This window comes from Anguilla rostrata, chromosome 14, assembly GCF_018555375.3.
Source record: "Anguilla rostrata isolate EN2019 chromosome 14, ASM1855537v3, whole genome shotgun sequence".
NCBI classification, from domain to species: domain Eukaryota; kingdom Metazoa; phylum Chordata; class Actinopteri; order Anguilliformes; family Anguillidae; genus Anguilla; species Anguilla rostrata.
Window position 1 is genome coordinate 31,172,292 of NC_057946.1, and position 14,001 is coordinate 31,186,292.

Below are 14,001 nucleotides of genomic sequence, written 5' to 3' on the forward strand. Positions count from 1 at the left end.
ACGTTGATGCCACGTAAAGATATATCCATCTGTATTGACTAATTGAGCACCAAAAACATTTATTCCCATGAGATTTAAATACCCCAACGACACAATTTTTCCCATTGCTCTTTTTATTTGTTAATAGATGATTGCTTTAAATGAAAATGGACAAACAATAATAACAAGTAAATACCACCTGTCTTGCGAGGTGAAGTGACGAAGTACTATTAATACGATTCAGTGTGAAAGCACAGTTTCGTTTCTCGAAAAGAACGACAGGTGTCGCTGCTAACACAGGGAATGCATCCGCGGTCCTTTTTTTTTTTTACTATGAAGCTATTACATTGCCTGATCAATGCCTTTAATGGCTCAGGGGTTCACGCAAATAACACCGTTCATTACAGACACATCAACATGTCTACTGCATGTATTTATTGTCGTATATTTGTACTTTCTATGGACTTTGTATCTGTTGTGACAGCAGTTAGCTACGGCACAACAGCTGGCATTCTCTGGCGGCGCGATTTGTCCCTTCAGGCTTGCCGTACGATGATATGACCTTTCCACTTTCAATGTGTAGTTTGTAACCTCTACCAGCATGGTACGGATTAGAACTGAATTTGTAGGATATCTGCAAATGGAGATCTTCTGACCAGAGTGGAAGACTCTCGTAGCTTCGGTGGGTTTCATAGGTATAAACTGAATAAATGTGATAACTAGGACGGCTGGCTGTGTAACGTTACGTTAGCTGACAGGTAACTGCTAACGCATTGTACAGCGATGTCTATGAGGATTCAAGGAATTAGCTAACCTTACTTTTGCTTGCTACAATGTGATCTCTGTATTTGCGCAGCACATTCATCTCGGGTTTTCACAACCTTCATATATAAACAGGCTTATATTCGTTAGCGAACATAGCAAGCGATAATAGCAAGTGTAGCAATCGACAAACGAAATCTAGCCAGGTCTCCTCTGCTGCTAGCTACAGTAATTTAGCCCAGGTACTTGATCTTGAACTGGCAGTCTGATTTTTTTTTTTTTTTTTACCGTATTCTGTCAGGTAGATTCGGAGATTTTTGTGCTGGCCACTGGCGTTAATTATTTGCTAATTAACTGAAGACATGGTAGTTTGTCAGAACTATTGATACACCGAAGGACATTTACTCGTGACTTTCCCCCCAGTCTATGGTATTAACACAGTTGCAGCAAATGGCTAAAGACCGCTTTCTTAAACGTGAACATCAAAACCTTGTCATACGTGAATCATGAGATTGAAGGTTGTCTTCAACCTTACAAAGTTCTCCCACGTCACTGCTCTGCTGAGGTCACTCCACTGGCTACCGGTCGCTGCCAGGATCAGGTACAAAGTTCTGACCCGCGCTTACACTGCAGCCAACAGGACGGACCCGCCTACTTACGGGACATTATTCAATTCTATACGCCTGTTAGACCGCCTTTCACCCCCTGCCATTTGGGTAAAGGGTTCTTGCTTGTCCCTGCCACCTAGCTTCTTCCTGTCCATCTACGGACAACTCCCTCATTGCCCATCTTCCGCCGTGGTCTGAAGACGCATCTCTTCAGACTATACTTGGATTAAATAACTATCACCACTCTGCAGATCGTTTCTATCACTTAAAATTCCCCCCTTTCAGGCTACACATGTAACCCCTGTGCCACTCATGTTACATGTACCATCACCCAGAACTTATTGTGCCATGTATCCTAGTCTTGATGTTGTAGCTTGTAGTGTCTCCTAGTTTGACTTATGATAGATTAGGTCAGTCTAATGTTCACTGTGTGAACTGGACTTAATGTGTTCATGGCTATGAATAACTGTACAAAATGAGTATTCTACCTTGCCAGACCTGTGTTTTCTAGTTGTTCCAATGACCTTTGCTGTGCACTTATCGTACGTCGTGTCTGCCGAATAAATGTAATGTGAATGTGTTAAGACAGATAACGTTTATGGACAATATTTGTGTCTGCTATGAAGGAAGTTTTATTGATGCAGTATATTTGCTTGGCTTTGACAAGATTACTCTGGGAACATCTGAGAAAACCATGCTGACGGCGGGTTTTTTTTCTGTCTCCTAGCGACCGGGGTGGATGTCTGCTCGGGCACTATGCCGGCGGGTGGCTGCTCTTCGGCTCCTAGCCTCCACCCCCGGGAGAGAGGTGTGGAGGTCCAGGTGCCAGCGGTGGGACGGTGGTCACGGCGAGGAGGAAGAGGAGGGGCGAGTTCCAGCCCCCAGGCCGGGGGAGTACCTGGTGCAGTATAACCCCGCGGCGTACGAGACGGTCCCGCGGGCCGCCGCCGCCGCCGCCTCGTGTGGGGCGGAGGATGAGGAGCCGGCCCCGCCCCCTCGGGCCCCGCCCTTCCGGCAGCAGGGCAACCCTTACAGCGTGCGCTCGTCCCGCAGTCTGTCCAGCTCCCAGAACACCCTGCTGGACCTGGCCCTCAGCCGGGGCGAGGGCGGCAAGAAACCTGCGTCCGCCGCTGCCGCCACCCCCCCCGCCGAAGACCCCCCCGGCGGCTTCGAGCCCCGCGCCTTCCAGAAGTGCCGGCCGGAGTACGCCGCCGTGAGCCATGACCCCGCCCACCGGCCGACGCCCATCTCCGCCGACGAGGCGTTCCTGCTGCTGAACAAGGTGTCGGTCCTCCGGGGCTCCCTAGGGCCCCAGGACGTGGTGGGCTTCCTGGGCGAGCTGGCCCGCCTGCCCCCGGAGCAGCTGCCCCTGGTGCGGGGCCACTCCTGCTTCTCCATGCTGCTGCGCTACGCGGTGGAGAGCCTGCGGCTCCTCTCCGACGCCCAGCTGCTGGAGGCCCTGCGCGCCCTGGCGTCCCTGGGCCTGCCCCCGGCCCACGGCGTGCTGGGCCTGCTGGAGGCGGAGTTCGGGCGGCGGGCGATGGAGGGGATGGAGCCGCGGCGGCTGCTGCTGGCGGCCGACCTGTGGCGCTGCCTGGGCCGGCCGGTGCCCCAGTTTCTGGAGCAGCTCTACGGCAGCGCCGCGGGCTGGCGCTGGTCCGACATGGGCCCGGCGGAGCTGGTGCAGCTGGTCTACGTGATGGGAGAGGGCCGACGCTCCCCCGCCGACCTGCTCCCGACCCTGGAGCTGCAGCTGCTCCGCCACCTGGACCGGCTGACGGCCGAGGAGCTGGGTGCGGTCTGCCTGGGCCTCTTCAAGTCCCAGAGCTCGCTGTCGCCCGGCGCGGTGGTGCGGCTGGCCAACCGGGCGTGCGTGCTGCTGCCGGAGATGAGCGACTACGGCCTGGTGAACGCGCTCAAGCTGCTGCGCTTCAGCTACCTGGACCACCGCGGGCTCCTGCGGGCCCTGGCGACGGAGATGCCGCGCCGGGCGCCGCGCATGGGCGTGCCGGGCCTGATGCACGTGGCGCTGGCCTGCTCGGCGCTGCACCACCGGGACGACGGGGTGCTGCAGGCCGTGGCCGACCGCCTGCCGGCGCTGGTGCCGCCGTGCCGGAGCAAGGACGCCGCCAAGCTGCTGTGGGCCTTCGGCACGGTGGGCTTCCCGCCCAGCCGGGCGCCGCGGCTCTACCCCGGCCTGGCCGAGGCGCTGCGGCAGCGGGAGGGCGAGTTCCGCCGCTTCCCCGAGCACCTGCTCACCGGGCTCCTGGGCCTGGCCTTCGCCGGGATCTTCCCCACCGACCTGCTGGCCCAGGCGCTCAGCCCGGACTTCGCGGCTCTGGCGGCCGCCTCGCGCCACCTGGAGCTGAAGAAGGACCTGTTCACCGTGGACGCGTCGGTGGGGCTGGAGGTGCCCGGCTGGGCGGGCCCGCGGGTGGACCGGGCCCTGGCGGAGGAGGTGACGGCGCAGCTGTGGAGCTTCGCCCTGCAGGACGTGTGCGTGAAGCCGGAGGTGCTGGAGGCGGAGCGGCTCCTCGGGGAGCTGCTGGGCGGGGCGGCGTTCGTGCGCAAGCACATGATCCTGCCGCACACCCGCTCCATCGACCTGGAGGTCCGCCTGGACCCCGCCGGGGGCCCCGTCCCTCTCTGCTCTGAGGGCGACCTCCATGGCCCCGGGCCGGAGAGCGTTTCCCCTGCCGCGCGGGCCTGGGAAAGGGGCCTTGTGGGCGTGACCATCACAGAGGACCTGCTGGCCCAGCTGACCAACATCAAAGGGCCCGTGGTGAGTCACCCCACAGAGAAGCCCGATTCCCGTCCCGCCCACTCGCCAGCCCCAACGGCATCGCGGGACAGGGCGTTCCCCAGTGGGGCGGAGCTAACAGAAGGGCTCCTGGAGGCCCTGAGGAGACCCGGGGCCCCCTCGCCCTGTCCCACTCGGGGGGTGCAGAGACTCGCCGTGCAGGTGTCCAACAGGAACCATTTCTGCTACCGGTCCCGCCAGCTGCTGGGGCTGCACGCGATGAAGAGGAGGCAGCTGGCCCTGCTGGGCTACAGCGTGGTGGAGCTGCACTACTGGGAGTGGTTTCCGCTGCTGAAGCGCTCCCGCGCAGAGAGACTGGCCTACCTTCGCTCCAAGATCCTCGGACACCTGGACTGAGAGACTGGCCTACCTTCGCTCCAAGATCCTCGGACACCTGGACTGAGAGACCGGCCTACCTTCGCTCCAAGATCCTCGGACACCTGGACTGAGAGACTGGCCTACCTTCGCTCCAAGATCCTCGGACACCTGGACTGAGAAACTGGCCTACCTTCGCTCCAAGATCCTCGGACACCTGGACTGAGAAACTGGCCTACCTTCGCTCCAAGATCCTCGGACACCTGGACTGAGAGACTGGCCTACCTTCGCTCCAAGATCCTCGGACACCTGGACTGAGAGACTGGCCTACCTTCGCTCCAAGATCCTCGGACACCTGGACTGAGAGACTGGCCTACCTTCGCTCCAAGATCCTCGGACACCTGGACTGAGAAACTGGCCTACCTTCGGTGCAGAATCTTCAGTGTCCTGGACTGTAACACTGGCCTACATTCACAGTGGGACAGTCCTTTCTGTCTGCATTGAGAATAGGTCTCCCTGTGCTGTGAGAAAGGAGGTTCTCTTCCTCTGTGTCGTAAGGGCCTCTCTTTGAGCTGCACAGGACCACCTTTAGCTTAATGTGCAGCAGCAGTTAGACATGTCTTATTCAGCCAATCAAAAGTGACACTTGAGTGGTTCTAAGTGCCTCAGCCAATCAGAGTAGAATTGAGTGTAAATTAGATGCTCATGTGCCATGGTTTGAAGGACTGGATTAAAGAGGACATGTCCATGTTGAATCCTAGCGTGTTCCTTTTGTCTCCTACAGATACCTGGCAATGCTGACAAGGTTCTGACCAAACTTCCTTGATGTAGTAATACAATACAATTGCTTAGCTTGAATTAACCTATGCAATGGAAAAGGCTCCTCCTTTTCAGAAGTGACAAATTGACGTGAACCTTTATTAGATCCTGTGGTTGTGCAGTTAAAACACCAGAGATGAGCAAACAGGGCTGTGGAGTGACCAGACTTTTCGGGTCTCTTCTCAGACGTGGCAGAGAAGGGGAGCCCAGGAATAGCGCTCTGAGGACTGAGCGTGGCGCAGTGGGTGGGAGTATCACCACAGGTTCTTTAACCCTTTTGCCATGTAATATCACATACGTGATTAGAATGCCCTTAACTAAACATTCTAATGCTGATGTAGCAATCACTACTGGCAATTGTAAGCAATGGAATTCTAGAACACTGGCTTAGAATGTTGAAAAAACACTCCAAAAATCTTGCCCTTCAGAGGGTTAAATTAACTAGATCTTCAGCTCCCACATTCCCATTCTCTATGCTTTCTAGCAACAGGAGGCTATATTGCAAAGTAGCATCAGAATATTTTTTTTTCAGAACAACAACAAAGGAAAACATAATCATACTAATAGCATATGTTCACTAAATCCATATAGGAGCAATTCACCCATGGTTTTACATCACAAAAGCTCACATTGAGTCCAGTCATTAATGTCTAATTATGCTAATTATCCTCTAAAGAAGGCACAAGGAGAATGAAATGTTAGCGAACAGTACAGTAGTGCTATAACAGATTTGGTGAAAATGTCCTGTCAATGTCTTGTGTTGTTCCAGTATTGGATATCCGAGCAGGATAGTTGAATATGTTTGGATGGGTCTGTGCTATCAGTGTCAGTTTATTCCACCACAGATTGTACTGTTACTACTGGTTATGATCATTTTGTTTAGTCACTGCTGTTGTTTATATATCTGTTGAATGCACTAATATTACATTGGTTTGCTAGTCACGCTTGGAAAAGAGGACCAGCTAGCTAAATGGAAATTAATGCTAAATGCATAAAGCTGAGCAAATTCTGCACTTCGCTGGGGTGTCCGCCAACCGCCAACCAGGGCTGGGGGGTCGGTTTCATTTCGGATCAGTCCGTTCCTCGGCATTCTGCGCCCCTCGCGGTCCAGTCTCATCTGGGCAGAGTGTCTTTCCCTCTACGTGGCAGAGGAAGAAGAGAGGGAAAAGGAGGAGGAAGAGAGGGAGGGGGGGAAGTGAGGGAGGAGGGGACGGAGGTAAGGAAGGAGGGGGCAGAGGAAGGAGGGGGTGGAGAAAGGGGAGGAGGGGGAGCGGGAGCGAGTCACTGTCCTTGAAGCTGTGCTGTACTTGTCCCCGTAGAGTCCTCAGCACTCCACAGTGTGTGTGTGTGTGTGTGTGCGTGCGCGCGCGTGCGTACATGCGTGCATTAGTGCAGTTTAATTGGTTCAAGTGATTGTGTTTCCATTTTTGAATTCCAAAGACAGCTGTTATCACAACTAAATCCATCGTGCTGTTTCGTTTTTCCCTCCCCTCCCCAGCCCAACGCACGATACAGGTCATTGGCACCCTTCACTGGACCTCTGTAAGACGTGACCCACAATCTCTCATTCCACCCGTCTCGCCAATGGGTACATCAGAGAGTATACTGTTGGATACTTTCTGGCTGTACTTCCTGACTCCCAGGTGGCAGGGAGTAGTATCCACCAATCACCATCAGCCATAACGAACAGGCATTTTTCTATTGGTTCTTGACACGGACCTTCCACGGTCTTCTGCGAGCTCCTCTCGGTTGTTTCTTCTGTGACGTCAGGACTGACGTTTTTTTTTTTTTTTTTGAAATCCCTGATGTACCAGGGACGAAAGAAAAAAAAGTAAAAAAAAACAGATACCCTAAGAAACCTGAAAGCTTTCTATCACGCATCGGAACATCAACCCTCCTCAAATAATTTGCTTCTTATACAGAGCACCAAAAGCAAAAGTGTGTGAAACCCAGATCGGTGTTTACGTCAAAAGTCAGCCAAACCTAACAAATAAACGGCACACACGTTGTACCAGCAGTGCCAGGGTGGAGAAGCACTGCGTTAGATAATCAGAACGTGAGTCATATTTCATACACACTAAACAGGTACACAAAAAAAAGAAAAATGACGATAAGTAAAGCACTGTAGATGAGGCATTGGGCAAGCAATCCTCCTAGATCCTAACCACGAGCAAACCTTTCCACGCCACAGTGCTTGTTGTACGTACAATACTACGGGCCATCAGTTATAATGTAATTTAAAAAAACCACACACACACAAAAAAAGAAAGCCTTTTAGGCAGGGAAAGGGACCTGTGCTCTTAACACACTTCTTATACAGACACAGCCTGTGCCTGAAAATGAGACCTGATGATGGGAAATGAGGAGCGGAGATCAGCCTGAGCTACGCACGCCTTACACACACCCCCCCCGGTGGCCGAAAAGGCCCACCTGTGCAGAGGGGCACAGCAGGGACCTCCGACGGTGACCGGGGGGAGGGGGAGGGGGAGGGGGGCGTCGGAGCTACCCTCTGTGCTCTCAATACCACCCCGCCTGGCATCGCGGCGTGAAAAACCCGAAACCCGGGCAACAAGTGCCGCCGATGAACGCAGCCCAACCGCACGTCAGAGCCGTGCGCTATAAGAGCGATTCTGACGGCGATGGTGATGATGATTACGACAACGCAGCCAATCTGAGAGAGTGGCAGGTCACAGTCATACAACCGGATGCCAAGGTCGGGGGCAAAGAGAGACGGAATTGGCGGCCCGAGCGAGCGAAAGAGCGAGAGCGTGAGCGCGAGAGAACGAGCGAGAGAGCGAGCGATAGAGCGAGTGGTGGAAAGAAAAAGCGGAGGAGAGAGAGAGAGAGAGAGAACAAAGCTTCCCCTCAGACACACACGTGAGCTCAGGGTCACCTCACTGATGCGGCCTAAACAGCGCACGGCTCTCCAGAGAGGGGAATAAAATTGGACGCATGCGGTCTGTGCAGGGCACGTTGCTCCGAATTTCACTCGTCTTTTGCTCTGCTGACTCTACTTCATTTCATTGTGTCCTCGTGTTGTAAATATACCTGTGTCTGTTTAACACAGCATGCCAAAATATAGTACAGCATTATAGTACAGCATTATTTCCTCGTTGTATATCTTTACATATTTTACTGATATTATAATAATAGTAATTAACTAATTAAATAAATAATGACTAATATTTTACTAATAATAGTATTGTTTTACTTAGCATAAAATTGCAAATACATGCTAATTGTTTGGTATTGGTATTGTATACTAAGGAAGCCCCCACACACACACTACAGAACTGCAACAGCTGGAACTAGAACTGCTGGAACACATATTAGGAGTAACTGTTCTAGTTCTCTTTGAGTTCTAGCAGTTCTAGTTTTCTCAAGGTTTAAACAGGAGACTTTGATTCAACTTTCTGCCCAGTTTTTTCTGTCTTTATCTAAATGCTTCATTGAACTCAGTCTATTTACCAATGAATCGTATTATTCACCGCCCAATAACGTATATTTTGATTTGTCTGACGAACTATGAAATATAGATAATACCGTCAGCCCCTTGATGCTGTGACAGTAACAGTAACAGAAAAATAAACGTGCATTTTAAGAGTACTGGCAGCATGTGAACCTTCATCCTCAGCACCCCTGCAGGATGAAATTGGGGCGGATAATCCAGATAATGTTGCTCCAGCGTGTCAGAGTCTGCGTTCCGAACGGAGGACAGGACCGAGCATCAGGACAGCCACAGTGGCACACGACACCCGGAGAGGAGACTCAGGGCACATAAAGCGCCTGCATATCTGCCTAACGTTGGACGGGAACATGACCAAAATTGCCCTCTTTGTTCTTAAATATTTTATTGTTATTATGCATTGTCATAATTATAACGATAAATAACAGTGGATGTGGAGGAGGGTGGGGGTAGAGCTAGGCACGGAGCCAGAGGTGGAGCTACCTCGCTATGGATACAAAATGACACGTACAGGTTAGAAACTGTTTATCAAGAGACCAAATTAGGAGTTGTATCCATTTCTGGTCGTCATGCTAGCTTCTGCTCTCACTTATTTATATATTAACCCACTCATGTACAGGATGTGGCATGAGCTAAAATACTCAATAAGCTCATTAACAACAGCCCAAAAATTCTTCTTTTTGTGTCTCCATTTTAAATGTTTTACTGCAGTTTAACCTAGGAATGAGCCGGTACAGGTGTGCACAGCTAACTAGCTAATTCAGCCAGTGTGATAGATGTAAATAAAGCCCTAAGTACACACCAGGCCTTCGGAAACAGAACTGAATTTACCCACCCCCTGCTTCGGAAGCAAGGAAGCCTTTCGTTGCCACAAGAGGCAGGCACTGCCATTTCAATGCATGTTTTTCATTTGTTTTTGTTTTTTTTGGGTGGGTACAACAAAATGTACCCCCCCAACCTCCCCTTTTGCCCCCAGCCTAAGACCCCCTCCCCCCCACATCGAAGAGGTACAATGTGTGCTTGCCTCAGAAGTCTCCAGCCCTGTCACACGCCGAGAGATCAGATAGCCTTGAGGAAGCCTTCGCCGCGCCAAACGGAATTGAAAGTTGTCCATGCAGAAGGGGGGGAGGAGGAGGAGGAGGGTGAGGGCGAGGGGGGAGGTGGGTTAGGGGTGGGGGGGCTGTGCATTGATTGTCGGCGGAAGGCTGCCGCTTGATTGTGTGCGGATAAAGAGCACAAGGATCCCAGGGCGCTGACGGTGCGCTGGAGGCCAGTCGGACACAAAGGCCCGAGGGAGGAGGAAGAGGAAGGAGGAAGGAGCGACATTGTAAACCCTTATACCTGCGTGCGCCGCTCTCTGAGCACCTCGGGCCACGGACACCGCCGATGCGCTCTGAAACGCTCCCCAAAAATAAAAAATAAAAAATAAAGTCGGAGACACTTTTATAGGTCTTTTACACTGATAGAGTACCTATTAAACCCTGTGTGGAGAGGCACAGGGGTTGGACTACCTGTTAAGATACATTCACACTTGTGCTTGTCCTCTTTTTAGTGCTCAATACCACAGATATTCACCAGTGCCAATTTTACAGTGAAAGGTACTGCTCATCCAGCAGGGGGCAGTCTCCTCTTCTCTGACCTCCAGCTGCATACCTCCCTTAAAACCTCCCTTAGGAGGACCTTTATACCTGCTGCAATGGGGACAGCAAGCTTTTCGGGTGGGACCTGTTGAATAGTGGTTATGGAACGATGCTCACACCCAGTAAGTTCAAGATCTTAGGAAGTGCGTACACAGTAAAGTCAGAAGATGGTTGTTCCTTGTACTACACTGGATATCACAGCATTGGTAACCAACCCTTGCCCTGGAGATCTGCCATCCTGTTGGTTTTCATTTCAACCCTAATTTGGCACACCTGACTCTACTAGCCTAATCAGCAGCACAAGATCTCTAGCTGTTGAATGAGTTGTGCTTTGTTAGGGTTGGAATCTGTTGAACAAAGTGAAAAAAGAGACTGGCTTGTGAGGCTAGGATTGGAGTGAAACCCTACAGGACAAGTAGATCTCCAGGAGTGGGATTGGTTACCACTGGTAACCAATATATATACTGTATTAATATTATATAGAGACAGGGACCCTGTTGTTTCACTGTGGGGAGCACTTCAGAACAGGGAGGTTTTAACTTGAGCTCACCTCACATCCACAGTCATGTCCTTGGTCACATGGTAAGGTCATGGGTATCAGCGGAGGTCTCACCAGAGGCAGTTTTAGCTAATTATTGAAGTGTCACACACACACACAGCGAGCAATATCGTGAAGATTACATCAACGCCCATCATTTCCCTAAACGCTTCCAGCTTTCAACTGTGTGTTTAATACTGGGTTGATAATGATGCATTTACTGTGTGTATGCAGAAAAAAACGTCACTTAATTACAAAATACCGGTATTGGTGTTGTAGAGACAACTACAACGGTGTAGGCTAGTCCACCGTAAACCACCGTTTAAACCTTACAACGCCACAACAAGCTAACTGAAAGAAGTGTTCTTCATGGATTGGTGCAACGAATTGAGGCCAACAAACTGTGGATTCCAGGATCCGTAGCACTTACTTCTGTACTGGTAAGTTTTTAATTACCCAATATTGACTTACTAGTTGGCTTAGCTATATAAATAAGATGATAAAACAATTATATCCGTGTATATGTTATTTAAACGGCACGAGCGTAAGTTAGCTAACTAGTTCGCTCACGTTTAAATGATCGATTATTAAACATCTAAGCTAACTTTACTCATAGCTGTAAACCACATTAGAAACCTAGTCTAAAGCAGCTAAGACACCGTGAAGCTACTTTAAAAATGGAGCGAACTAAGCTACTGGTTACTCTTCATAAAAGCAATTTAATATATTTCCCCATTCTTGACTTCAAAGTGTTACTGTAAATTTAATCTCAACAAATACATGTTTACAAAAATGGCAAGTTATTCAAGTACAAAGCCTTGTCTGTAAGTCGAATTTGCTAGCCTAAATCTATTCCTGCCATTAAAAGTATCGATATCAAAATTAGGTCAAGTTACAACAAGCAATATTGGCTATATTATCATACCTAACACACATTAAACAAGCTCTATTCCAAAGCACTGCTACCCAATGTTTCCTAAATTATTTATTTAATTAATTATGTAACTTTGCCCTGTGTTTTTCATTGTAAAGAGAATGTGATCATTCAGGCTGTGTCACATCAAAGTGTCAAATAAACAAATGGCTCATGAAAGAAGACATCATTTAAACAAATGTTTTAAATAGCTGATGAGTACTTGCACTACAGAAAGGATAGGTTTATACTTGGTTGTCAAGTTAACTCCAGACCTGGAGGGCCCCAGTGTCTGCAGGTTTAACTCCGGCCCTGGAGGGGGTGCTGTGTCTGCAGATTTAACTCCAGTCCTGGAGGGCCGCAGTGTCTGCGGGTTTCTTTGGTTTCCTTTCACTCAGCTGCCAATTTAGGGTTTGGAAACAAGGTGTGTGGACTCCTTAGCTCACTGACTTCAGTTAAGTGCACCAAGATGTAGCAAACACTGCAGTTCTCCAAGCTTTGAGTTGAGATCCCCATTCTAAATTATTCAGGTAGCACATTATGTTTTCCATGCTAAAGGATTAATTGTGATTTCATTCATCGTTGGAGGTAAGGAGGTTAAAATCAGGTGTGTGTGGAAGTCTGAGAGTCCATTTTGAAGAAAGCAGGTTGAGGCATGTTCAGTTGCATGAGATCAAACTTTCTGCAAATTTCCTTTTGTTAGAATATTGTATTTATAGCTGTCTAAAGATTGTGTAGCTTTACAGTGGTATTTACCTGAGTTTTAAAATCCTAGTTGTTGGTTTGTTCAGTGTACTTATCAATTATAAATGGGCCTCTGTGCCTTCTTGGTGATATTGCACTTTTGTATTCCTGAGAGAACCATTTTCTCCACTTTTGGAAATCACTCTGAGATCATTTGCTAAGAGCTAATTCTGTAACATGGAGTTCTCTTGTTTTGAATTGGCGCTCAGTCACTGATTTCACTTGGACTTGAGGGATTGTTGGTTTTTTTGCCTTAGCCCAGTGGTTCCCAACCCTGTTCCTACTCCAACCCTATCAAAGCACACCTCTTTCAACAGCCTGATCTCTTGTTCAGCTGCTAATTGGTAGAGACAGGTGAGCCAAATTAGAATTGAAGACGGACAGGACGTTAGATCTCCCCAGGAACAGGGTTGGCCAACCACTGGCTTAACCTGTGAAGGTGAACACACCTGCTGGTCTGTTTGTGCTCACCTTGTGTCTGTCCAGTCACTGCCTGGAGTAGAGGCTAGCCGTTACATTACATTACAGGCATTTAGCAGACACTCGTATCCAGTGCGACTTATAGCCTACAATATTTACATAGCATTTACATTGCGTCCATTTATACAGCTGGATATATCAATGCAGGTTAAGTACTTTGCTCAAGGGTACAACAGCAGTGTCCTACCCAGGAATTGGAATTGAACCTATGACCTTTCGGTTACCGGCTCGGTTCCTTACCCACTGTGCTACACTGCCGCCCCCATATATAGCCGGCTGCACCTGGGAGTATGGCACACCAGGCATGCCCGCTGTGAGTTTTCGCCAGTTCCGATGGCAAAATGACCCGGTTACGTTAGCCATAAACCCCAGGCTTATGGACCCAGAGTTGCCGTTTCTGTACGGACGCTACGTCACTGCACACCAATGCAAGCGGTGAGGCTACGCACGCGCTCATTGGAGTACATTTACAGAAACGCTGCTTGCCCTTGCCCTTTCTCAGGGGGAAGCGGGGGCAGGAAGGACGCCGCTCCTCGCTAAGTGGACTGTTGAGCACGCAGGGTGCGGGCGTGGCCCACAGCTTTGCCTCCGCCTCGGGTTTTCGTCACGCGTCTCCAGGTAACTCGCGGGGGGATTATCCGGTTTAGTCTTTCGAGCAGTGCTTTAACAATCACGGTGAAATCGGTGTGTGAGCGGGCGTCTCTCTCAGACCGCACTGCTCTGGTCTGACCTTGAAATTCTGCGAGGACATATAGTAATGATAATGGATTGCATTCATGTATTCATATAGCGCTTTCCAGATGTCAAATCTCTTTCCATCAAAGGGAAGAAACTCACCTTAAACACCCCCCCCCCCCTTCATTACACCCACCTGGGTGATGTGTTACAACTCCGCCCCGCCGTCCTTGCCCTTCCTGCCCAGTCCTCACAGTTTTTG

General features: G+C 50.1%; 2 protein-coding genes across 5 annotated transcripts in view; both read left to right on the forward strand.

The window, feature by feature from the left end:
• oxt (oxytocin) overlaps positions 1–14,001 on the forward strand; it is a 138,940-nt gene that overhangs the window by 115,906 nt on the left and 9,033 nt on the right. The window lies entirely within an intron of this gene.
• On the forward strand, positions 501–5,219 carry LOC135239491 (FAST kinase domain-containing protein 5, mitochondrial). 4 transcript variants are annotated; one of them, XM_064308168.1, is made up of 2 exons: positions 501–661; positions 2,077–5,219. In XM_064308168.1, exon 2 carries the CDS (start codon positions 2,089–2,091, stop codon positions 4,504–4,506), a length of 2,418 nt encoding a protein of 805 aa, XP_064164238.1. In that variant the 5' UTR covers positions 501–661; positions 2,077–2,088; the 3' UTR covers positions 4,507–5,219. The 4 variants fall into 4 exon arrangements, with proteins under 4 accessions (XP_064164238.1, XP_064164240.1, XP_064164239.1 ...); XM_064308170.1 differs by having other exon boundaries at positions 521–674; XM_064308169.1 differs by having other exon boundaries at positions 526–737.

Coding starts and splice junctions, on each gene's coding strand:
- LOC135239491 (XM_064308168.1), top strand. CDS start 2,089: ATGTCTGCTCGGGCACTATGCCGGCGGGTGGCTGCTCTTCGGCTCCTA.